At 36.3% G+C, this 24,152-nt stretch overlaps 1 protein-coding gene across 2 annotated transcripts in view; it reads left to right on the top strand.

The window, feature by feature from the left end:
• Positions 1-23,674, top strand: part of ST8SIA6 (ST8 alpha-N-acetyl-neuraminide alpha-2,8-sialyltransferase 6) — a 119,777-nt gene extending 96,103 nt beyond the window's left edge. Inside the window, exons 4-7 of one of the 2 annotated variants that reach the window (XM_019752067.2) lie at positions 7,247-7,391; positions 10,925-11,037; positions 13,549-13,641; positions 14,894-23,674. In XM_019752067.2, coding sequence (XP_019607626.2) covers positions 7,247-7,391; positions 10,925-11,037; positions 13,549-13,641; positions 14,894-15,362 — 820 coding nt within the window. In that variant the 3' untranslated portion in view covers positions 15,363-23,674. The remainder of the gene's footprint in view (positions 1-7,246; positions 7,392-10,924; positions 11,038-13,548; positions 13,642-14,893) is intronic. The other variant, XM_019752064.2, reaches the window with a different exon arrangement.
• The last annotated feature ends 478 nt before the right edge of the window (positions 23,675-24,152 follow it).

The following is a 24,152-nucleotide window of genomic DNA, read 5'->3' as shown; positions in this document are numbered from 1 at the left end:
ATAAGGGTTTGAATGCTAAGTTGAGTCTTGGCTTTACCACTTACCATCTTACCATTTGTAGGGGAGGAACACTAATTTTCTCCCTACCCTTCTGAGTTCTTGGCTGAGACCCCTGTAATAAAAGACAGATTGACAAGAGAAAAATAAACAGTAGTTTATTGACATGTAGACCTCAGATACACTTGGGAGACACCCAGGGAAAGGTGAGTGGCTTAGACTTCAGACGTAAATATCATCTTAACAGGGAAAGGAGAGGGGGAGACACAGGTCTCTTAGGGAAGAGGAAATGATTTTCAGTAAAGATGAGGGCGCGTAGTAGAATAGGTGGGAGGTATGAGAGTGTGTGACACTCTGTCTGGGTGTGGTGTCTGCTTCTAGTTTCCTCTCCTGTGATAAGAGTTCATCTATCCTGGTTGATGAAACTGTCCAGCAGGGGATTTATGACAATTGAACTCCTTTGGAGGATCTGTCTTTAGGCAGATAAGATGAGTTCAGAGAAAGCCTCTTCCTGCATTTGCTGTTTTTCAAGTACCTACAGCTCAAAATAATGAATATATCAAAGCAGCATATTTGGGGGGTGGCATATTCTGCTACCCTTCAAATTCCTCCTTATATACCTTTTGTATTTTCTTCCTTAATAGATCATAAACACCACAAAGATGGAGACTGCTTATTTTTTCACCAGTGTGTACACAGCACATCTCAGTTTTCAACACCTACCTACATGATAAATAAATATGAATGAATGAATGAATGAATAAATATGTGACATGTGATCTACTAACCTTTTATAAGCCTGAATTGTTCTCAACTGTAAAATGAGTGTCAGTTGTACCTATTTTGTAGGATCATTGTGGGGCTTAAATGAGATAATACATGTAAAATATTTAACACACAGGGAGAACATACTACATATTTGACATTCTTATTATTGATAAATCAATGAATTAAATAATGCAAGGTAGGGACAGAAGAAAGGCAAAAACGGGGGCATCAACAGGAGAGAGGCAGTTGGTGTCTTGCTTGGCCTAAGCTTTGTGGTTTTGATGAAGAAAAAGAAATGTGACTATTTTAGAAATGGTTAGGATGGCAAATAAGTGCCTTGAATTTCTGAAGGTGCTTATATTTTAAAAGCTCTTTCTCCTAGGACCTTTATTAGAATCTTAGAGAATGGGTCCTTCTAACAGATAGCTCTTTATTAATACTTAGAAAGTGTCTATAACCTCTGCCTCACCCTAACTGTGCCACGTCTCATGAAAGAGTCTTAGAGAGTGTGATAAACAGGAGAGACTCCTGTGAGCTCCGGGCTGTGCCATTTAGGTTGTTGATATTCAGTGTCCTATAGTGTGTTGCACGCTGTAAGCCTTGCACAGTCATTAATATTTTCTGGAAACCCAGGAAGCACCCCATTCAGAACTGAAGAATTTTGACCAGAGACTTGAAATGAATGGAGAAAATAAAAAGGAAAAACAAAGGGAATACTTAACACCTATGGTGTAAAAGAAAAAGGAATTTCCACAATTTTATCAAAAATCCCTTTCTTAAAAGTAGACTTATTAGCCCAAGTGTGATGCAAAGATGATTTGGCACATTTGCAGATTCCATCTTTATAGATCAAGGCTAAAAGTATTAAGCCAGATTCTCCTTGAACCGGCCTACTTCTGAGAGGTAAGCACTTTGAAAAGTATGTGAAGTCTTCAATTCTGGAACCCAATGTAGTGCAGAGGGTCCCCATTCTTTTCTGGGGATACAGGGGAATATATAGTAGTCATGTTTTGAAGCTGGATCGTGCGGAGGAAGTTGCTGAGGGTATGACACAGTGAGGGCTCAGTCATCAACAAGCTAAGGGTTTCTTTTCCGTTTAATAACCTTCATCCCATGGGGGACCCTGTACCCCTCTTCGACATAAAATGAGAGCCTTGAATGTTTCAATTACATGTAGAGTTTGGAGCATTTGTGTGTGTGTGTGTGTGTGTGTGTGTGTGTGTTTTCCAGCCTTTGTGTTGTGTCTGGGCAAGTTTCAGTGACGTGCTACCTGCATTATTTTTGGAACCACTATGTTGTTTGGTGCCACTGTGGAAAGCATCCAGAGGGAAGAAGCTCAAAGGAGGGCATTAACCCCCCACCGCCTCCACACACACCCCAACTAGAACACCCTCTAATGTAAATTGCAGAGCATTGAATGTCAAATGACATAGATTGGTGTCATTTACAACATGTGCCTTGGTCATGTCACTTAACCTCTTTCAACTCTAGTTTTCTCATCTCTAAAAAGGAAATAATAACATTTCCTACCTCCCTGGTTGTTGTGGGGATCAAATGACGTAGTGGGTGTGAAAATGCTCTAAAAAGAGCACAGCGCTTTACAAGTGTAACGTCTGTGCATGCTGATCTGGTAGGACATTTACTATTGTGAAATGGGAAGCTACACATTACAGACCATTTAGATGATCACAACCACAGTATGTCTTCTAGTGTCTTAAGTTTGAGCTGCTATAACAAAGTGCCATAGACTCAGTGGCAAGTAAACAATAGGACTATTTCTCACAGTTCTGGAGGCTGGAAGTGTGAGATCGGGGTGGGAGCATGGTTGGGCTTTGAGATCCCTCTTCTGGGTTACAGAGGACAGCCTTTTCACTGTAACTTCACATGGTAGAGAGCAGGAAGGGGGAGCAATTCTCCGTGATTCTTATGAAGACAATAATCCCATCCCGAGGGTTCCACTCTCATGACCTCATTTAATCCTAATCGCCCCCTAAAGTCCCCATATTGTAATACCATCGCGTGGGAGACCAGGTGGCCACACCTCTAGTGTTTTCTCCTGAGCACACTTTCTCATTGTTTGCCATGTGGGTAGGCTGAGAATTTCCAAATCTTTAGACTCTGCTTCCTTTTTATTAATAGTTCTGTCTTCAAGTCACATCTCTCTTCTTGCATTTTACTATAGTTAGGGGGAACCAAGCAGTTCTTTCAACATTCTGTTTAGAAGATCTCCTCAATTAAGTATCCCGTTTTGTTGCTCACAAGTTCTACCATCCACAAAACATTAGAAATCTAACACAATTCAGCCAAGTTCTTTGCCACTTTTTAACAAGAATTGCCTTTTTCCATCATTCAATTACATGTTCCTCTTTTCCATCTGAGATCTCTTCAGAATGGCTTTTACTGTCTATATATCAACCAATATTATGCTCAGAATTATTTAGAGTTTCTCTAGGACAAGAGCTCTGTCTACAGCTCTCTTACTTTTTATTGTTTTAGCTCTCACCAGAATCACCTTTAAAAACCTGTTCACAGCAAGCTAGGCCTTTTCTAGCATGTGCATGAAACTCTGCCAGTCGCTACCCATTACCCAGTTCCAAAACCACTTCCTCCTTTTTAGGTATTTATTATAGCAGCACCCCCCACTTATCAGTACCAATATCTGTCTTAGTTAAGGTTTTATAGGGAAATAGAACCAATAGAATATGTATCGATATACAGAAAGAGATTTATTATGAAGGGTTGGCTCATGAGAAGTTCCACCATCTGCCATGCAGACCCGAGAAAGCTGGTGGTGTAAGCTCCAGTCTGAGTTTGAAGGTCCAAGAACTGGTGGGCTCATGGTGTAAGCCCTGATCTGAGTCTGAAGACTTGAGAACAAGGAGCAGTGATGTCCAAGGACAGGAGAAGATGGATGCAGCTGAAGCAGAGAGCAAATTTGCCCTCCCCCGCCTTTTCTTCTGTTCATATCCTCAAAAGATTAGATGATGCCTACTGCGTTGGTGAGGGCCATCTTCTTTGCTCAGTCCACTGATCCAAATGCTAATCTCTGCCAGAAACACCCTCACAGACACACCAAGAAATAATGTTTCACCAGCTATCTGGGCATGGACTTGGCCCCGTCAAGTTGACACATAAAATTAACCATCACATCTAGTTAATGCCAACAGTATCCTTCATGTCTGCGGGTCTCCTGCTCTTTTTTTACACAAGAAGGGGATCTATTGCCACGCCCATTATTGTGAACATATCTAGTTGATTTTAGAGTCATGGAAGATCAGAATTGATTGTTTTTAGGGAGGGTGGAAAATGGAATAACAGAGATAAAATTCTGTGTTATTTTGTTTGTTCTAAGCAACTCAGCTTTATACTAACACTGGTTCTTACAAGGGTCTCTACCACATGAAGGAGCCAGGAAGTGACAAAGAGCATACTTTTATAATTCTGCCAGTGAATATAAAGGTATAAAAAGTCCCATTAGTCAGTCACCCAAGGTAGGCTTCAGAAATGACATTTTGAATAATTATTCTGATATTTTTCCTGGGAGATTATTATGAGTGATTAGGTATTTAACATTGATTTTTTTTTTTTTCAGATGTCACTTCTTTTTAAATTTATTGGGGTGACAATTGTTAGTAAAATTACGTAGATTTCAGGTGTACAATAATGTATTACATCATCTATAAATCTCATTGTGTGTTCACTACCCAGAGTCAGTTTTCCTTCCATCCTCATATATTTGATCCCCCTTACCCTCATCTCCCACCCGTAACATTGATTTTTGATAGTGATTTCTTTAAAAGTGCAAGGGGGATGGCTGAACTGCCCCTTGTACATCCATACAGTAGAATACTACTCCAGCAAGAAAAGGGAACAAACTGTTACACGCAACAACATGCATGAATTACAGAAGCATTCATGCTGAGGAAAAGAAGTCTTAACATAAAAGTATGCATACTATGTGATCCTGTTTATAAAGATTCCAGAACAGGCAAAACTAATCTGTGGTAAAAAATAAACACAAAAGTGGTTGTCGCGAGGTGTGTGTGGGGGGCGGGGGGAGTGGTAGAGATAGACTGGGAAGGGTTATGAGGGAATTATTGGGAGGTTAATAATATTATTTACCTTGGTATGTGATTAGGTAACAAGGGTGTATACATTTCTCCAAATGCATCAAATGCACTTATCATACGTAAATTTTATCCCAAAATATAAACAAAATGATATACAGGCTGAAGTGTTTAGGGATGAAGTGTACTGATACCTGCAATTTACTTTGAATTTCAATAAGTACAACCATGAATTGATGGATAAATACACAATAAAATAAGTAGAGTAAAAAGTTAATGGTAGAGTGTAGCTAGTGGTTATTTCCAGTGTTCATTGTCCAACTTGCCTGTATGTTTGAAAATTTTATAATACAATGTTAAAAATACAATTTCAGAAAAAAACCTGTTCATATTGAAAAACCACAAAGGGCACTCTGGTTAGTGTTTTTTTGTTTGTTTGTTTGTTTTTTTATATATTATTTTGTGTGTGTGTGTGTGATGTAGTATTATTTTAAGCACTGACTATCCTTAGAGAAATTAAATTACTTGTCAAAGGTAAGTGAGAATTTATTCCATTGCCTTTTCTCAAAATCTGCATAAAAGAGACATTTAAAATTATTAACACAAAATAATTTCTGAGCTTGCAATGTGTCACATGAATTCTCATGAAACTAAATTTATAATTAAAAACTACTTAGTATCGTTCGTGTTTCTGACTGCGCATCATTTCATTTTCAGTTTTTTTTTTCTTTTGTCAATCTCCGTGAACTATCGTTTAGAAATGGTAGTTTCTGAAATACAAAGAGGAATAATAAGCAGGCGATAGAATTCAGTTAAGAAGAATGTGCTATTTTAATAAGGTAAGTTAACTGATAAGAAGTACTGTTGAAAAATCTTGATTTTAGAGTACAAACAATAGGACAGCCCTGACTGTTCATACCCTGAGAATGACTGGAATTCAGGAAGCCTGGATTATAACTCAAAATGACCATGACAGATTAGAACATTGTGTTTTTTCAAAGGGACTCAATTCAGTAGAAACGTGCAAAAGTATACCCTTCAGGATGAAAAACCCATTAAAAAAATGTGCAATGGAAAAGGTCCAGTTATGACTCTAGGGTGTCAACACTGCTCACAGAAGAGTCTCTGTTCCTGTGTTGTGATTGGATCCAGCTTTGATGCATATTTTAAAGTAATATGGAGAAACAAGTCGAGGTTTAAAGAGGAACCAGATGACTAAAATAATGAAAACCCGGTCCTCGGAGGAAACTCTGAGAGAAGAGGAAATTCTCTAAAACTCTTCGAGATTGGAAAGGCTCAAGTTCTGCTTGCTTACCATTTTCAATTACGTGAAGTGTTTTGATGAGGAGTCTCTGAAAAGCTAACAAGGGAAATGGATTTAAGTTCAGCGCTAGTTTGGCTGTGCGAGTGGAAGAATCACTTGACTTCAAGGTTGATTAAACTCTGGAATAATTATCAAGAGATACTGTGGGATCCACATCCATGGAAGAACTATGTAAACAGAATAGAAAGTTCACGTCATTGTACGTTTACCTGCCAGATGATGGGGACAAACTCAGATGAACCCTGCAAGAAACTTCCTGGTCTGTATTCTAATGATAGTGTTTCACTCCACAATAATATTAATAGTTCAGATAGTGAGCTACATTTTTCTGGACTTTCCATAAGGAATGGCAACTTTAACTTTGCTTCACTTAAAAATTCACTGTATTAATTAATGTACAGCAATGTGACTAGAGTACTGCACTGAATACTTGAAATTTGCTAAGAGGGTACATCTTACGTGTTCACACAGAAAAAGGAAAAAATGATAACTATGTGAGGTGATGGATATATTAATTCGCTTGAGTGTGGTGATTATTTCACAATGTATATGCATATCAAAACATTGAATTCTATGCTTTAAATACAAACAATTTGTATTTGTGAATTATACTTCATTAAAGTTCGAACAAAATCACTGTATTTAATGATTCTTCTTTTCATTGGAGTTGTCTAATAACAAATGATTACATATTGCTTTGGTGACTGTAACACTTTACTTAATTTAGCTTCTGTACTTTATCGTTATTATAAAATAATGTGTTCTGTCATTTTTCTTTTTAATGTTATAACATTATCATTAGAAAGAAGTTTTTATATTTAAATCATTATATTAATGGTATTTTCTATTGGTCCCTACCTGAGTATAAGTATGTTTAACATTCATTGCTATTTTATCTTGTCAAGATACCATTTCACCATCCAGGGCCAGTTAGAATGAAATGAGATAAAAATGTCATCTTTGTGAATGATTTTTTTTCTTTCTGAAAGTCAATATGGCAAAATCCTCTTTCGCATTTCCCATCGTAGTCTCTATTTTTTTAATTTCTTAATCGTATTCCTGGGCTCACGTTTATTCCTATTTTTTGCAGAGCAGAACTTAGTTCCTGTTGTGATGCTGTTCAAAACCTCATTGTTTCACAAAATAACACTCCAGTTGGGACCAACATGAGTTATGAGGTGGAAAATAAAAACGAAATCCTAATTAGAGAGAACATTTTTAGTATGTTTCCAGTGGTGAGTAAAGATTTGCTGTAGTTTATTTATGTCACCATTCCAGGTGAATTTGCTCTCACTTTAAGTTATAACTTACAATAACGGAAAAGTTAATTAAAATACCATGCTCTGTTTGTTGTATAAGATATGTATAGTGATCCTTTTTACAAGGGCAATTTTGAATGCAGCATGGCTCTGCAAGGTATGGTATTTACATCTTAAATGATAAGCTCGTCTGGTTCTTGAGTCTTCATGACTCATCCTTGAATGAGATGAGTATTTGGGCTTCCTGCATAGTAATTACTGGGGCTTGGGAAGATGACCGTTTTTCACTCGGAATAAGATTCTTCCAGTTGTCAGTTTTGGTGACTAAATCATTTCCTTCACAAAGAACTGTAGGTTTATGTGGCTAATCTTTGGGAAGTAAATATGTAAGAATTTGTGGTCGATAAATATAACCCCCTAAGATAGGTTTTTGCCTGTTGTGTTCACTGATATCGCAAGCTCCTAGAACCTTCCCCAGTATATATATATATATATATATATATATATATATATATATATTGCACTCATCACATATTTGTTAAGTAAATGAATGAGTAATGATACAGTATCATTACCAGAAGAAACCTGCCGCTTAATAGAAATCCAAACTTGGGGGAAGTTTTTGTTATGAAGAACATCCTATTGCTAAAAAACATACCCTCTCAGGAATCTTTTTTCCATGATTCAAGTACAAGCAGTTAAGGTCAAGTCCATATGGTCAAAACTGGGGTCACTTTATTATGTGCAATTTAATATACTGCAACTGTAGAATATTAAATTCTCATAATTAATTTTTTGGACCTTTGACTTCTTTCTACTAGTTTATTGTTGGTCATATAAGTTGTCCCAGTTTTTTAAAAATATTTTAACTCAAAAGGAAGAATGATGTGCTGGAAATGAATGGAAAATAAATAGAAAACAATAGAAAAAATATTGCATATTTTCTGGAAGATAGAGTGAGGAAAAAAATAAGTCATAAAGCATTCTGACAATGCCCTCATGGTGCATTGAAATTACCAATAGTTGAAAAGATAGTAATTAAAGAATATTTATATTCTCAATCAGGGAAGGCTGTGGAGAGTTCCACATGAGCAACTTTTTCACCCATGCAATTTTTGCTAGTATTTTCCTGGCTTTCGTTTGACCGGAACAGAGGAGCAGCAGGTATTTTTTAGTATATTCTTCTAATTGGCACCTGGAAAAGAATAACTTCACATGGTCTTGATGATTCTGTATGCAATTAAGAACAACAGCCATTTCCCAAATTTATACTGATTTTTAAAAATCGGGGGTGGGGGAGAAGAGGCTGAAGTCAGTCCAGTAATAATTACAAAGCTAGGTCACTTTTCTGTGTTCCTTTAACATTTCCTCTCCATGGATGTGGCTCCCGGGGGAGCCGACCTCTTTTCCACCTTGCTTCCCACATGCCCACCCAGTTCAGCTCTGGTCTGCGGCACTCAGCTCAGGAGAACTGTGGGGCACACAGCAACAGCATTCAATAGATGCTTTTGATTAAATGTGGTGAAGTCACTTTCTCCAAAAACTCTGCGACGTCCCTTGCAAAGGAAAACAACAAAGTTGGTTTTCAGCCAGAGTGAGCAATGTGCAGGCACTTGAGTCACGCACATTTGCATTTTCTTAGGAGGTTTATTTTAGGGAATGTTGAAGTTTGTAATTTGTTTAAGCTCTTCCTGAATGTTGAGACCCCAAAGCATATGGAGGTTTTTTCTCAGTTGCTGGAAAAGCCAGAGAAAAGCATGCATTATGTTGACTGCTTAGTTGGAGGTAGGCTTCCCTCAGCAATCTTTTCTGTTGCACCATAAGGAACTTATTTGCATTCTACCCTATCTATAAAATTCAGAATTTATTGTGGTACCATTTAGTAAACACTGTCTGGGTATATCTTGAACTAGAAGTTGAGTGACGTGTAATTCCCTGAGGTATTTGGGAACCATTCACTTAAGAGCCAGGCGATCTGCTAGGCACAACAGATAGAAAGAGAAGCAAGATAAGTACTTAAACTCACGTTTCATCCACTGATTGTGAGGAGCTGTGTGATGTGCAGTGGTGCAGATGCCTGGGTTGGATCCCAGCTCTGCCACTTTCCAGCCGTAAACTTGTGCCTCCATTTTCCCATCTGTAAAATGCTTATAAGGTTGCTGTGTGGATTGAATACCTTAATAAGTGATGCTTTCGGTTGCCTCTTTCATAATCAGCACTCTATGATTTTTAATTTTTGAAGACAAACCTAGAAGTGCTGAAACAGAGTTCTCTTTGCTTGCTGGGCATCTCCCAAATGCGACATTAGAAGCACATGGCGTCTGCTGGGGTGCTCAGAACACTTCGGCCCTGGGGTTTTGGTAGTGGTGCTGGTGAAATGGCTTTGGGAAATTGGGTGCCCTGACTTACAGTGTTTGCCGATTTTAGTGGTGTACGTACCCCCACCATGGCCGATTTTAATTTACTAATGGTTTAACAACCCACTCACAAAATTCTGCGTATTTTACCAGTTGGCTTTCACAAGCTCATACAAGGGGCTTCAGGCCAACCCTGGGGGTTGCACCTGGTGGGGAGGAAGCATTGGGCCAGCAAGCACTTACATAAGAGTCGCTGTGTACATTTCCCTGTGCTAGGTCCGCAGTGAAAGAGGAGGAACAATTAAAAGTAATAAATACACTCTCTGCCCTTGAGGACTTACACTCAAATTCTAGAGACAAAATAGGTAAATCAGGACCCTGTCACGGTAGAATATGAGGTCAAGGTCACAGCATTACTTTAGGGAACGTGAGCAGGAAAGGAGAAGTACACTGTTGAACTGAAAAGTTGTGTTTCAGATTTAAGGGGAGGAGTTGGTGAAAGTGGAAAATCTTTTGGGGTAGGCAAGTTGGGGCCTTGGAAAAGATTAAAAAGATTCGGGCCTGGGAAATTAATTTAAAATATGTCAGCACAGAGTGGATAGGTCTCCCTGAAATACTGTGGCTGGTCCTTTGTGGAGACGGCAGACATAAATCTCCTATCATCACTGAGACTGAAGGTCTCACTATTTAAGAAGCGCAGGAAACTTTTGTTAAATTAGCTATTAATTTTATGCCCAAGAATAGAGGATTTAACACTACTTTCCAATTGGTTTATTTGATGCTTTTTGGCTGAGAATGTTCCTGTTGGTTTGGTAAGGCATCATATGGGATTTTGCCATTCTCATTTTATTTACCTACTTATGTGATGTAAACTGCATTATGTTACATTTTACATACAGACATATTTTGTATTATTACAGTATATTGTATAAGATATGCTGCATAGTTCTCTCCAGAGAAATGAAACAGGTTTAGGGGATTTTGTAAAATTCTAAGTTGTAAGTTGATTCATATGCTGTGGTGTTGCTCCTTCTCTTTCTTGTTCTTGTTCTTTCCTTAGCATGTGTGACAATCAAGCTATTTGAATGAAGCTGATGGCATTTCTAGTTCTAAAAAGATATTTCATGGTCGTTTTTTACTTTCTCCTGCTAGTCCCAGCCTTTTGTGGGGCACCCTTACAATCAGTGTGCGGTGGTCGGAAATGGGGGAATTCTGAATAAGTCTCTCTGCGGAGCTGAAATAGACAAATCCGACTTCGTTTTTAGGTAAGACCTGTCAAGCTGGTTTCTTTGAACCAAAAAATCAGTTGGATATTTTAAAGAGATGGTGTACAGATACTCCGTGTAAATTTTCACCTTTGAGCTACGTTGTTCAGTCTACAGATCATCTTCGTAGGCTTTCCTGAAGTATTAAATGGGTCCTAACTCTCTCCGAATGTTAATACCAGAAGGACAGAAATGCGCTGTGATTGTTTACTTTTCAGAAGCTCTGGATGGAATCGTGGTAAAAGAGGGTCTGCACTGCAGGACTTGCCAGAGCCTTCAGTGTATTAAGGATACCATAGCTCCTTGAGAAGACTTGAGGGAGCAAGATTTCTCAGGTTCACCTGACCTTGAAAACCTTATGTGTTTTTTTTTTAAGAGCACTGCAAAGAAGTGTTGTTCTCAGATAATACTTTGGGAAATGCTGATGTAGGCATCGGACTATGATGCAATATTATTGTCTATTTAGTGTTCTGGTTTGAAATTAAAAAGAAAATCGCGCAGCCTCTAAATTATGGTCTTTTGAAATGTTTATATCTCAATACCAGCCAGCTTGCAAAAATAGAAACCAAAGTGGTTGCCATGTGTGCCTGTACTTGTATGCCATGTTACAGGGCACCTCCACCTTCAGAATATGAAGGAAAGGTGATTCATCCCTGGGAGAATGGGTTTCTATTGAAACGCACCTTTTTAAAAAGTAAGTCGAAATCTTTCTTCCTATTTCAGGAGCACTGATTTCACACATCAAAGCAGACCCTTTGATCCTTATCGATTTAATTCTGCCCTTTTTAGGACATGAAAAAGGAACACGATATTGGATCAGTAGCCTCCCCCTCACTTTAATCTCATTTAAAATTTTTGTGCTGGAGGTAATAATAGAACAGCACACCCAATAGTCCAACAATTATTGGATGCGTTCCTCATGACCAGTGTTAAAACGGCCAATACCTGAACGATACAGCTATTTGGTTAAAGTACTCATTATGAAAAAAAGCCATGATGAAGATAAATAATTCTTCTTGTAACAGACTTTCTATAAACTGGAAATTCCCAAAACTTTGGTGGTATCATGCCCTGACATCCATTTCACTTTATGTAAATATAGGAAATACAATAAGTTTAGTTTAAAAACTTTTTTCAATCTCAATAGCTCCTTAATGACTCTAAAAGAAGTGCAGATGTTATCTATATTCTCCATTTGCTGATGCCAGGTATTTTTCTGCACATAGTGTTTCCTTTGAAGTTAGCAAAATGAGGCTTAGAAGTGGTTGGTATCATTAAATTTATGTCATTTTGCAGCCCGTATTTATTTTGGCTGTACATATTCATATTTTATAAAACAATCTGGAAAGTGCTTATTATTACTGTTTTTTCATTTTCAAAGATTGGGAGCTATCAGTTGAGTGTAAGGAATGAAAATAGGCGATGAGTAGCTTTACTATACTACTGTATCTATACAATATGCAACATTTCCTCTGGAAGTCTCCTTTGATACTACTGCATATTGGGGAAGCGACTTTGAGTCTTCAAACCAATATGAGACTGTTCTAGAAAGTAGGTTTGTTATAGGAAGCCCACTAATGAGGTCATTCCTGCCTTATTATCTATGAGGGGTATTTATTTTTCCCAAGGGACTGCATTTAATTATTTGCAATATACCTTTTTTATTGGGGTGGGAAGTACATGTTTTATTTGTTCGTATGTTTCGCAGAGTGTGGACTAGACTATTTCAACTGCAGTCCTACTTGAGAACACATCAACTTTAAGCAGCCTGTCTTCAGGAAATATTCAGAGAGGCTCCTTTGTATCTGTAACATTAAAGAAATGGCCTACTTAAAATGATGTGAGCGATACTTAGGGAGTCAAAGCCAACTTTCCTTTTTTGTGTGACAGGAATGTAATTACTAAAAATTACCATTCTTAATTTGTTGTCTAATTTAAAAACAAATTAGTACTCAAAGGAAGATGAAAACATCAGTATGAAAACATCCTTATAAGACCATCAGGTTTTTATCTGTTAAAGTATAATTTGGTGGAAAAACCATCCATATGAAAATCAGGAGGTTTTGATTTTTTTTATGTAGACTTTTGTTCTGGCACACTCTCTAAACTTAGTCGCCATGCCTCAGTGTTTGAAAATCTATAAATTGGTGATCAGACCACTGTGGGAATATAATCAATATAAACAAGAATTTTAGTAAGAGGAGTGTGAACTCTTCAAAAGCTAGGCAAGGTGTAATTGTCATTTCTATTTTTGTTACTTATAAAGGTCTTAATCAATATTGAAAACAGTATCAAATTTATATGTTTTATGCAATGTTGAACCAACTAAAAGCTCAGTACTTATTAAATAATTTTAAATAGAAATGAGATGAATTCTGAGGATCTCTTCACAGCAAAGATTTTATCCAATAAAATGACAGTGATCACGTGTATTTGTATATGTGTGTATGTGTGTGTACCCACTTTTTTTTCAAGTTGTATTTTGAAAATAGTTTTCCTTCCACATTTCAGGTGTAACCTTCCTCCAACCACAGGAAACATTAGTAAAGACGTTGGCAGTAAAACCAATCTTGTGACCGTAAATCCCAGTATCATAAGACTAAAGTAAGTAACTTCAACTTATGTAACTGTTCAGACATTTGTTTATTGTTTAGTGTGTTAGTCTGAGCATTAATCTTATTGCTGAGTCTGACTTGCAACACAGCTGGAATGGCTTTGGGGGGAAAATATATAAGAATACATTGGCAATTTTTGACTTTCTGTCGAGGTTGTGACTCATAAGAGGTCATAAACTGATGTAAGCTGAATGTTGCTCATCAAATGACAACTTACTATCTCTTCAACTTTTTAACAATAGTAAAGTTACTTTTTACAATTGTCTTTCAGAAATTTAGTGTCACTCTTTTATCTTTGTAGCACTTTCTTCATAAAACCTAGTCTATTTGGAAGCTTCAGAAAGCAAACCTTAGGAGAACCTGGCAAAATTTGGTTTTCACTTTGGATAGTATATTACTAAAGAATAATTCCCATGTTTCTTTTTCTGCAGTGTAATTACTGCAAAATGTTGGTTGGTTAATAAAAATCCTGTATGTATTTTTACTCCATTGTTTTCATCCAAAGTGATTAATAATTGTTATTAATAGAATCCACCCCTCAAATAGTTCTACTATGTCTTAAGAAAATATAAAATACTGTATCTGTCTCCCAAAAACTGACTTTCAAAACACACAGAATTGTGCTTACAGGTATATTTACTAAGGTATTGTTTATATCAAACATATACAATATATGGAGGCCATTTAAAATATATCTCTGTGTGTATGCATATATTTATATGCATATAGATGTTTTAGGTTTTCTGAAGAAAATTTAATTTTATAATCACCTATATACAAAAGGTGCACAAACGACAAGTGTACAGCTCAATGAATTTTTTAAATATATAGATATTTTAACAGTGTTATGTTTGAGAAAACATTTCATCATTATAAATTTGGAAGGTATTTCAGTATCAAAAACAACCTTAGAAAATAATTACTGAGTTGGAAGATAAAGGAATGTAAGAAATGTGTCACCAGTTAGGGTATATAGCCTGGTAGGAAAGTAGAAATGAAATCCTAGCAAAACCCAGGAGAGATGAAAGCCTAGCCCTTCATATTTACAAGGTGCTCATATGCATGTGTTTTCTCTGAGTCTATGGTTTGTCTCTTTTACATACAGTGATATGCATGGTTCCGTTTTTGTTTGTTTGTTTGTTTGTTTGTTTTTTGGCCAATGGTAAATTTAGCCTCGTGTTACCAAAAAAATGTTACTTTGATTATTATTGTTATTATTATGATTTTTAAAAATTTAACAGATATGGGAACTTAAAGGAAAAGAAAGCAATATTTCTGGAGGACGTTGCAACCTATGGAGACGCATTCCTTCTTCTGCCAGCATTTTCCTTCAGAGCCAACACTGGTGCCTCTTTTAAAGTGTACAACACACTGAAAGAGTCTAAAGCAAGACAAAAGGTTATATATTTCCATCCCAAGTACCTGCGAAATCTTGCCCTTTTCTGGAGAACTAAAGGTGTGACGGAGTATCGCCTGTCTTCCGGCTTGATGATCACAAGTGTGGCGATTGAATTGTGTGAGAACGTGAAACTGTATGGATTTTGGCCCTTCTCTAAAACTGTGCAGGACACACCTGTCAGCCATCACTACTATGACAACAAGTTACCTAAACGCGGTTTCCATGAGATGCCCAAAGAATATAGCCAAATTCTCCAACTTTATGTGAAAGGAATCCTCAAATTACAATTTAGCAAATGCGAACTAGCCTAAGCAAAGTGTCTTAAGATGGGAATAGTTTTAACGTAATGCTATAGGTGAGTAACAATGTTTCTGAACACAAGAAGGGGTGGCTGTAGGATACAATAGGAGAAGCCATGAAACTTGGTTTGATTAAAGCTCCCCATTAAGTGTGCAGCCTCTGCTACCCATTCAGTCGTTCTGATCTTCAGTTTCCTTTCCTGTAAAATGGGGCGCAGGATGTCTAACGCATATGAGGAAAATATAGTAATCTATGAAAACTCTTAGCCAAGTATTTGCAGGAGGCAGGGACTCAAGGAATGTTTCTTTGTTGATATATATAACAACATTTTTACCCTCACCAGACTGATAATAAAAGGTATGCTGTGTTGGAAACCCTTTCTGGAGAAGACAGCTGAATCGCCAGTATTCATGGGGATTCTTTCTGTGGCAGGCCTGTCTATTATCAATAATGTCCTTCTCATCTTTCCTCCTGTCTGAAAGAGTACATGTAAAAATGTTATGTAGGTAAACAAGAAACCCTTGGTTACAGGAATGAAATCCTCTTTGTATGGTGACATACTTGCTTCTGATTACTTTCACTGTGTCATTAGCTGCCATGACTTGTGTTGGTTGGATTTTAGGCCAATTCTTTTCCTGCTTTATCTACCGTTTAAAATCACTCTTTACATTAGCTTCCTGCCTCACTCTTAAGCCTTCCCCTCTCCCACTGACAGGATCTACTTAGAGGATGTGAATGGTTCCAATACCGTTTTTCTTACCTGTCGTCTGTGGGCCCACTCATTCAATTTATTTATTTTTTAAAATTATTGAATGGCTACTTCATATCGACCCTGTAACAGGCTCTGTGAGAGGGATACAAAGATGACTAAGTCCTGCAGGAGGAAACGGATGTGTGTGTTATCAACTGTGATATTGTATGATAAATGTTATTACAGCGGTTAGGAATAAAGCACTATGAGGAACGAAGGCAGGAATAATTAAATCTATTTTGATGGAATCTATTTCAGAGGCGATTTCTGAATTAAACCTAGAAGATGAGTAAGGTTTTGCCAAATGAAGAAGATTTTAGGTCGAGGGAATGTGTTAGCGGGAAAAGCTGTCCCCTAGATACTGATTCATCAAAGTGAGCGTATTTGAAGGTAGATGATGGCCTTTGCCCCAGGAACTGCCACATGCGGGGGTACGGCATGTGGGCGTGCTGGCTTGGTCCCACACGTGTGAAATGGAATCATACCAACCTGAGAGATTTCATAGGAAAGATGTAAGGATTAAAACACAGGAAACTTTAGTTCTCATAAGAAGTATGTGTTCACATGAGAAATAAGACTAATAAATTAAACATCAATCTAAAATGCAGCTCGAGTCGATATTGAATATTAGCATTTTCACTCCACTCCTTTCCATTATGATGATACCTGTTAATATAGGTCATCCCTGCATCTCCTGAATAAGTTATTTGACTTCAATAAGTGGTTATGTGCATACTCTCCTGCTCGTCTTTGTACTGTTGCAAGGAGACCGGAAATAAGAGTGGAACAGACTGGGCAGCATACTGAACTAATTACAGATATAATTCTGAATTCTTAACCTTAGCCAGATTATTGTTTTATTACATGTTCCCTTGTAAGAACACTCAGCTCTAAATTGTTTATTTCAATGAAGTACATCTTTAATTTGATTGTAGTTGACATTTGTGATATCATTCTTAGTTCACATTTTCATTTGTTCTTCTATGGCAAATGGAACCTATTAGCTCCATAAATTGATTAAAACTTCATATATAAATATTTACCAAAAAGAAAGCATGCTTTTAGTTACATGAAGTCTAATTAATTTTATCGTTCTTTTTGTGGTAGTGAATAAGTGGCTGATTTTTACTGCTTCTAATGCATTTAATTAGCTTTTAAAAATCTGCTAACAGTATTGGTTATGTCTCTATCATGACTAGGCATGGATTATTCAAAATAGATCAGAACATTCCAATATTTTATAGTTAGTAAAATGTTTCCTTCAAAATATTTTCTGGTGAGTAAAAACTTATTCTTTTCTTTTTGCTGGTATTAGAAATATATGATCGATGACTGAAAGTAACAGAATGTACTGAAATAAATCATTAAATGTCCACATGGAGACTTTATAATTTATTTTAATAAAAATTACATATGATTAGGATATTTAGAGCTTATACAAGTTTTTTCCCATATCACATCCTATTTTAACATTGGACATTTTCTCTAGACGACTGAAATAAAGTCTCCAATGTCACTGATAAGGATTCAGAAATACTCAATATGGTGTGGGATCCAGGAGTAGTGTCTTGATGATATCCACGTTCCAGTAAAAGTTCAGTAGTAAACAAAATTTGCAAGTTGTGGAGAAAATTTTTAAGTTGTGGAGACCTTGCCCCGTGAACATAACTGAAGTTGGTTTCTTGTTTAACATTTGTCTTAACGTTCGTATTGCCATCCTGAAAGCATGTTGAAATTTTACGACAATCCCAGCTAGATTCCTATTAGTTAAAAGTCTTTGGTCAAAAAGAACGTGTTCATGCTTTGTCTCTCTCTCCCAAGTGAGGCTGGAGCTGTTGTGAAATTACACCTTGAAATTATCTGCCATTACTACTTGAAACTCTTCCCTCACTCTCTTGACTCTAGTTAGTATGTCGTGGAGGAATAAAGGGAGTGGGAGGCCTCATTCATGTCCTACCATTTCCTCCCTGGCAGAGGACGACCGGCCACATGTTCCATTGTGATATGCCAATAATGTCCTTTAGTTCCCAAACAGAATTTTTTTTTTTAAAAAGGAACTTGCTAAAATATACTAGAATATGAAGTTTTAGAATGTAACCTAACAGCTATGTGAATTGTAAATCATAAGTCACCATTCTTTTTGTTCTGTAATGGTGAATTATTAGACGTTTTTCACCAAGATCAAAACAAAAAGAAAAACTGTGCACTCCATCTTGTAGATTTATAGGTAAGCCGCTACCAGGCCTGACTGTGACACTCTCAAGAAACCTCTGGGTGTAATGAGCATTGCTTCAATGTTGTGAGGTGGGTTGAATTTGACCTTCTCTTAAACTTCAGGTGCATCCAAGGGCATTGGAAATGGAAAGTCTGAGCACTGGTGCTAGACAGTATGGAACCTTCAGTTCAGAATTCCAGCTCATAGCCCCACATGCCACCAGTTTCTAAAGGCAATACTGGCTCGCTTGATTCTATGTGTCTACTTGTTGTAAGTGTAACTGAATAATGAGATTCCAAAAGACTTTCCATCCAAATCCAAGGGCAGTCAGTGAAACGTGTAGCCAGTAGTGCTGGGTGGTCCCTGAATAGGACTCTGTGAATAACTGTATAGGTTTACGTTGTACCCAGTAGAATAGTCCTCAAAATCCCCGGTGTTTTTCCTTCCTAACAAAAACCAAAGGCAAATAGATGGTGACTTTCATGAAAGAAGATTTCCTTCTGCATCTAAATTCCAACCCAGTAAATAAGTGGGCTCTCAGCCAGGTAATCAACCAAGGACACTTTGTGAGGACTTTCTATGTATAGAATACAGAATTAAGCCATAAATCAGAACTGTTTGGGGCGAGCTTTTTCCTGGCTTAGAAAAAATTTACCAGTTAAACACTCGATCATTTCAAGTACCCTAAATCATTCCACGAATCTCAGGAAGCTTTGGGAAAATTTGAAAATTTTGTGGATAACAGGTCTCTTCACATCCTAAACAGCTACTGCAGAAGGATAGTTACAACCACCAGAACACTTTATGTATGTAACATGACATGGAAATACATTGTTATGCTACTAAACATTGAAGGAATTGCAGGAATTTGCATTAAATATCTGAAGCTTTTGGTTTAATAAGACTTCCTTTATTCTTGACCCAAAAAGTCATGTAGAGCCACTGCATGAGTTCTAGTTTCCCTGTTTGCATGTGTCTTTAAAAGACTGATTCTATAACGAAGAGTCACCTCTACCCTCCTGAAGGTGGATGGGCAGGAAAACTTCTCTTGTCCATTGTATCTTATCTGGGTCATCACTCTTTCAAGACCATTCTGCTTTTTATTTAAAAAAAATGAGTGTTATATGATAAAGATGCATCTCTCACATAATGGAGAAAAGACTCTGTAGCAGATGGTATTGAAACACTGGTTCACAATCTGGAGAAAAACAAATTTTTACATTGCACAAGAGAAACATTCGAACTCCACATAGATTTAATATGGATTAAAAGGTAAAATGTAAAGTTAACAGAACGAAATATAGGTGAGGGGCTGTACTTCTTAAATATAACTCCAAAACAATTTAAAAAAAAAAATTCTGTTAAACAATGACCATAGCCGTATTAAAGGATTTCTAGTCAATGAACAGCTCCTTAAATAAGTTAATAGACCGGTGACAGACTGAAATAGCTTTTAGCAGTGTGTAAAATTAATGACATAAATATAGAAACATTCCTAGGAACTGCAAATCAAGAAGTAAAAGGCAGCAATCTCACTAGAAAAATGAGCAAAAGATAAGAATGTGATCTACAAAGGGAAACGCTGAGTAGCTGAGTAGCTAATTAGAATAGAGAGTGAAGCTCAAGCTTACTAGTATCTGAGAAATGAAAATTAAAAGGAGATATTAGATTGGCAAGAATTAGGGGGGTCATTAATTCCAAATGCTGGTGGAAGTTTAAGCCAGTTCAACCATTTTGGAAAGTACTCTGGAAGTACTGAGTTAGTAAAATTAATTATTTGTCTATCGTGTGGCCCAGCATCCCACCTTCTGTATTTATATCCCAGATAACTTCTTGTAAAGGTCCACAAGGAAACTAGTACTATGATATTTATTTCCTAATTGTTTGTGGGAGCAGAAAGTTGGTCACATAGGTGTCCATCTCTAAGGGAGTTAATGAGTTAACTTTGACAGATACATAGTATGGGATACATAACAGAAGCAAATTACTGGATGTATATAGAGCACTTAGGACAGATCCTTAAAATATAGCACAAAGGGAAAAATACGAAGAGCTATAGTATAATGCCATTTTAATACATTAAAACCTATTCATATATACATAGACACATACAATCATATATGCATGCATATTCAAGGGCATATATTAAACACTAGAAGACTGACTACTTAGCAGAGGGTAGTGGGAGTGGGTTTAGGGATAAAGGAGAAAAATTAACGAGTAATACAAGAAGAGGACCTTGCAGGGAGAGTGGCTACTGAGTATACCATGAGCAAAGAGCCTAACGATTAACCCTCAATTTAAGGCAAAAATAAAGTAGAATGAGACCAGAAGGAATAATATACACGCATGTTAGTTTTAAAAAGAGTAAAAGTTCTAAAACATAAAAATAAATGTTCTGTTTTGTTCCAAGAGGAAAGGACAGGTATCCTTTGGTAGAAAAATAGTAGTGCTAAGGAGGTATTGTTATAGAAGTGGGGAGATGTAGTACATATGAGCAGGAGGAGAAAATGCATTATACATGGAAATGAACATGTACGTATATAACGCCAGTACTATGCTGGGTACTTTCTACTGTCATCATGTTTACTACTGTAAGACTTTGACACATATATTATTATCCTTACATAAAATATTCTTACTACTACATAACAAATATAGGAACTGAGACTCAGATAAGTCAATTATGTAAGGTTACATTGTAAGAGCATAGCGAACATTCTAACTCACAGCTGACTCTAAAGCCATGAGTACAGCCATGAATCCATCTTCACGGTCAAGATAATGTACATCTCTTTACCCCGAAATGTTTTCTTGTGCTCCTTTCACTCAACAGAATAAGATTCATTTATGTTGTTTGTGTATCAATAGTTTACTCTTTTATTTGCTAAGTAGAATTCTGTCATACGGATGTACCACAATTTGTTTATCCATTCACCTCTTGGCGTCCATAGTAGTTGTCTCCAGATTTTGGCTATTACAAATACAGCTGTCATGAACATTCATATACAGGTCTTTATGTGGATGTATATTTTCATTTCTTTGGGGCAAATAGGATTAGAATGTCTGGATCACATGGTCAATGTATGTCTACCATTTTAAACAAACTACCAAACTGTTTTCCAAAGTGCTTGTGACATGTCATGTTTCTGTCAGCAGTGTATACCATTTGCCGTCACCTCGCCTCCTTGATAAAATTTAGTATGGTCAGTTTATAAATTTTAGACATTCTGTTGGGGTGTACAGAGTGCCTCATGATTATTTAATTTTCCCTTATGGTTATATTTCATGTGTTATTTCATATATCTTCTTTGGTGAAATGTCCGTTCAGATATTTTGACCATTTTTAATTAGATTGTCTTCTCATGGTTGAGTTATAAGAGATCTTTATATATTCTAGATATAAGTTTTTTTGTGAAATATGTGTTTTGCAACTATTTTCTCTCAGCCTGTGGTTTGCCTTGTCATTTTGTTTATAGTGTCTTTTGAATAGAAAATGTTTTAAATTTTACTAGTCTAGTTTATTGATTTAAAAATTTTAAACTTTGTGCTTTTTGTGTCAAATTTAAGAAATCATTGCCAAATTCACAATCGGTAAGATTTTCTCCTATGTTTTCTTCTAGAGTTTATAGTTTGACTCTTAACATTTAGTCCTATGAGCCATTTTGAGTTAATTGTGTGTGTGTGTGTTCATAGTATGGGTTAAGGATCAAAATTCATAGTTTTCACACATCTATACAATTATTTAAGTAGAATTTGTTGAAGAGACAAATTCTATATATAGCGTTGGCACCTATGTTGAAAATCAATTGATATATATTTGGATTTACTCATTTGTGTACTCTTTATACCATTGATTTATTTACTTGCCTGCCTCCGTGCTCATACCACACCATCTTGATTAATGTAACTTTGTAATAAGACCTGAAATAAGACAGCGTGAGTTCTCCAATTTTATTCTTTTACAAAGTTTTCTTTGGGGAGGGGGCTACTCTGGAAGAGTTTGTGTAAAATTGTTGCTATTTCTTCCTTACGTGTTTGGCATAATTCACCAAGTGAAGCCATCTGGCCCTACAACTTCCCTTGAGAGAAGATTTTAAATTATGAACAGTTCCTTTAATAGATGTAGGGCCATTCAGATTCTCTATTTCTTTTTGAGATTTGGTAGCCTGTGTCTTTCAGAGAATTTATCCTCTTCATCGAAACTGTGGAATTTTTTGTCATAAAGTTGTTCAAAACATTCTCTTATCTTTTTAATATAGTAGAGTCTGCAGTGATGCCTCATATCTCACTTCTAATATTGGTTATTTGTGTTTGTTTCTCTCTTTTTTCCCTTATATGTATGGCTAGAGGTTCATCAGTTTTATTGATCATTTAAAAGAACCAGCTTTTGGGTCTCTTTAATTTCTGCTCTGATTTTTATTACTTTCTTACTTCTCCTTTCTTGGGGTATCTTACTTTTTATAGTTGCTCAGCTAATTGATGTGAAATCTCTTTTTGTTTTTAACATGGAAGCTTAGTACCATAGTTTTTCTCTAAAAACTTTAGCTGATTCCTACAAATGTTGATATGTCATGCTTTCATTTTCATTCAGTTCAGAATACTTTCTAATTGACTTTTGATGTCTTCTTTGGACCATGGGTTATTCAGAAAGTGTGTTATTTAGTTTCCAAATATTTCTGAATTGTTACTATAGATTATTTTAAATTAATTTCCATGTAGTCACTGAACATGCTTTGTATGATTTGGATCCATTTAAATTTATTAAGACTTTATTTTAATGGCCCAGAATGTAGTCTTTCTTGGTGAATATTCTGTGTGCATTTGAAAAGAACATGTACTCTGATGTTGTTGGGTAAGTGTTCTACTAATGTCCATTAGATCACACTGGTTGATAGTATAGGTTAAGTTTTCTATGGCTTTCCTGATTCTCTGTGTATTGTTCTATCAGTTATTGTGAGATGAATATTAAATCCTTGACTATAATTGTGGATTTATCTATTTCTTCGGGCAGTTCTATCAATTTTTGCTTTGTGTATTTTGACGTTTTATTAGTAGATGCATGAATGCTTAGGATTGTTATGTTCTCTTGATAAATGACCTCATTATAATTCTGAAATTATCTTCTTTATCCATAGTAATATTTTTTTTATCTGAAATCTACTTTGTCTGATAGTAATATAGCCACTCCAACATTTTTATGTAGAATTAGCATATCTCTTTTTGCATTGTTTTACTTTGAACATATTTGTTTCTTTATATTGAAAGTGATTTTCTTATAGACAATATACAGTTACGTCTTGCTTTTTTTTTTTTTTATCAATCTGAATTTCTACCTTTTACTTCAATCTGAATATCTACCTTTAATTGGTGTGTTTGTCTATGAGGTATGATCAAACAATATAGTGAATGTTTAAATAAAAAAAATGATTACAGTAAAATACACATTGCCATTAATCCCCCTCAAAATACTCCCCCTCACTTCAAATACACTTATCCCATCGTTCTTGACAATTTCTGAAGCAGTTCTGGAAGTCCTGTTTCATATCTTTAATTGCGCTGTCATGGCTGCCTCGATGTTCTGAATCATTTTGACTTTAGGGAAGAGCCAGAAGTCACACAGTGCCAGATTTAATGTCATACATTTTATTTCTGCATATATTATAAACCCCACCATAATTTATTACATCTTTTTTTAAAGATTTTTATTCAAAATATAGCTGACATGCAATATTAATATTAGTTTCAGTTGTATACCATAGTTATTCAACATTTATATACCTAAAGAAGTGATCACCATGATAAGTCCAGCAACCCTCTGACTCTGTACCACGC

Source organism: Rhinolophus sinicus, linkage group LG02 (genome assembly GCF_036562045.2).
Source record: "Rhinolophus sinicus isolate RSC01 linkage group LG02, ASM3656204v1, whole genome shotgun sequence".
In the NCBI taxonomy this organism is placed as follows: domain Eukaryota; kingdom Metazoa; phylum Chordata; class Mammalia; order Chiroptera; family Rhinolophidae; genus Rhinolophus; species Rhinolophus sinicus.
Note: the sequence above shows the minus strand (reverse complement) of the source record. Positions and strands in the feature narration are given on the sequence as shown.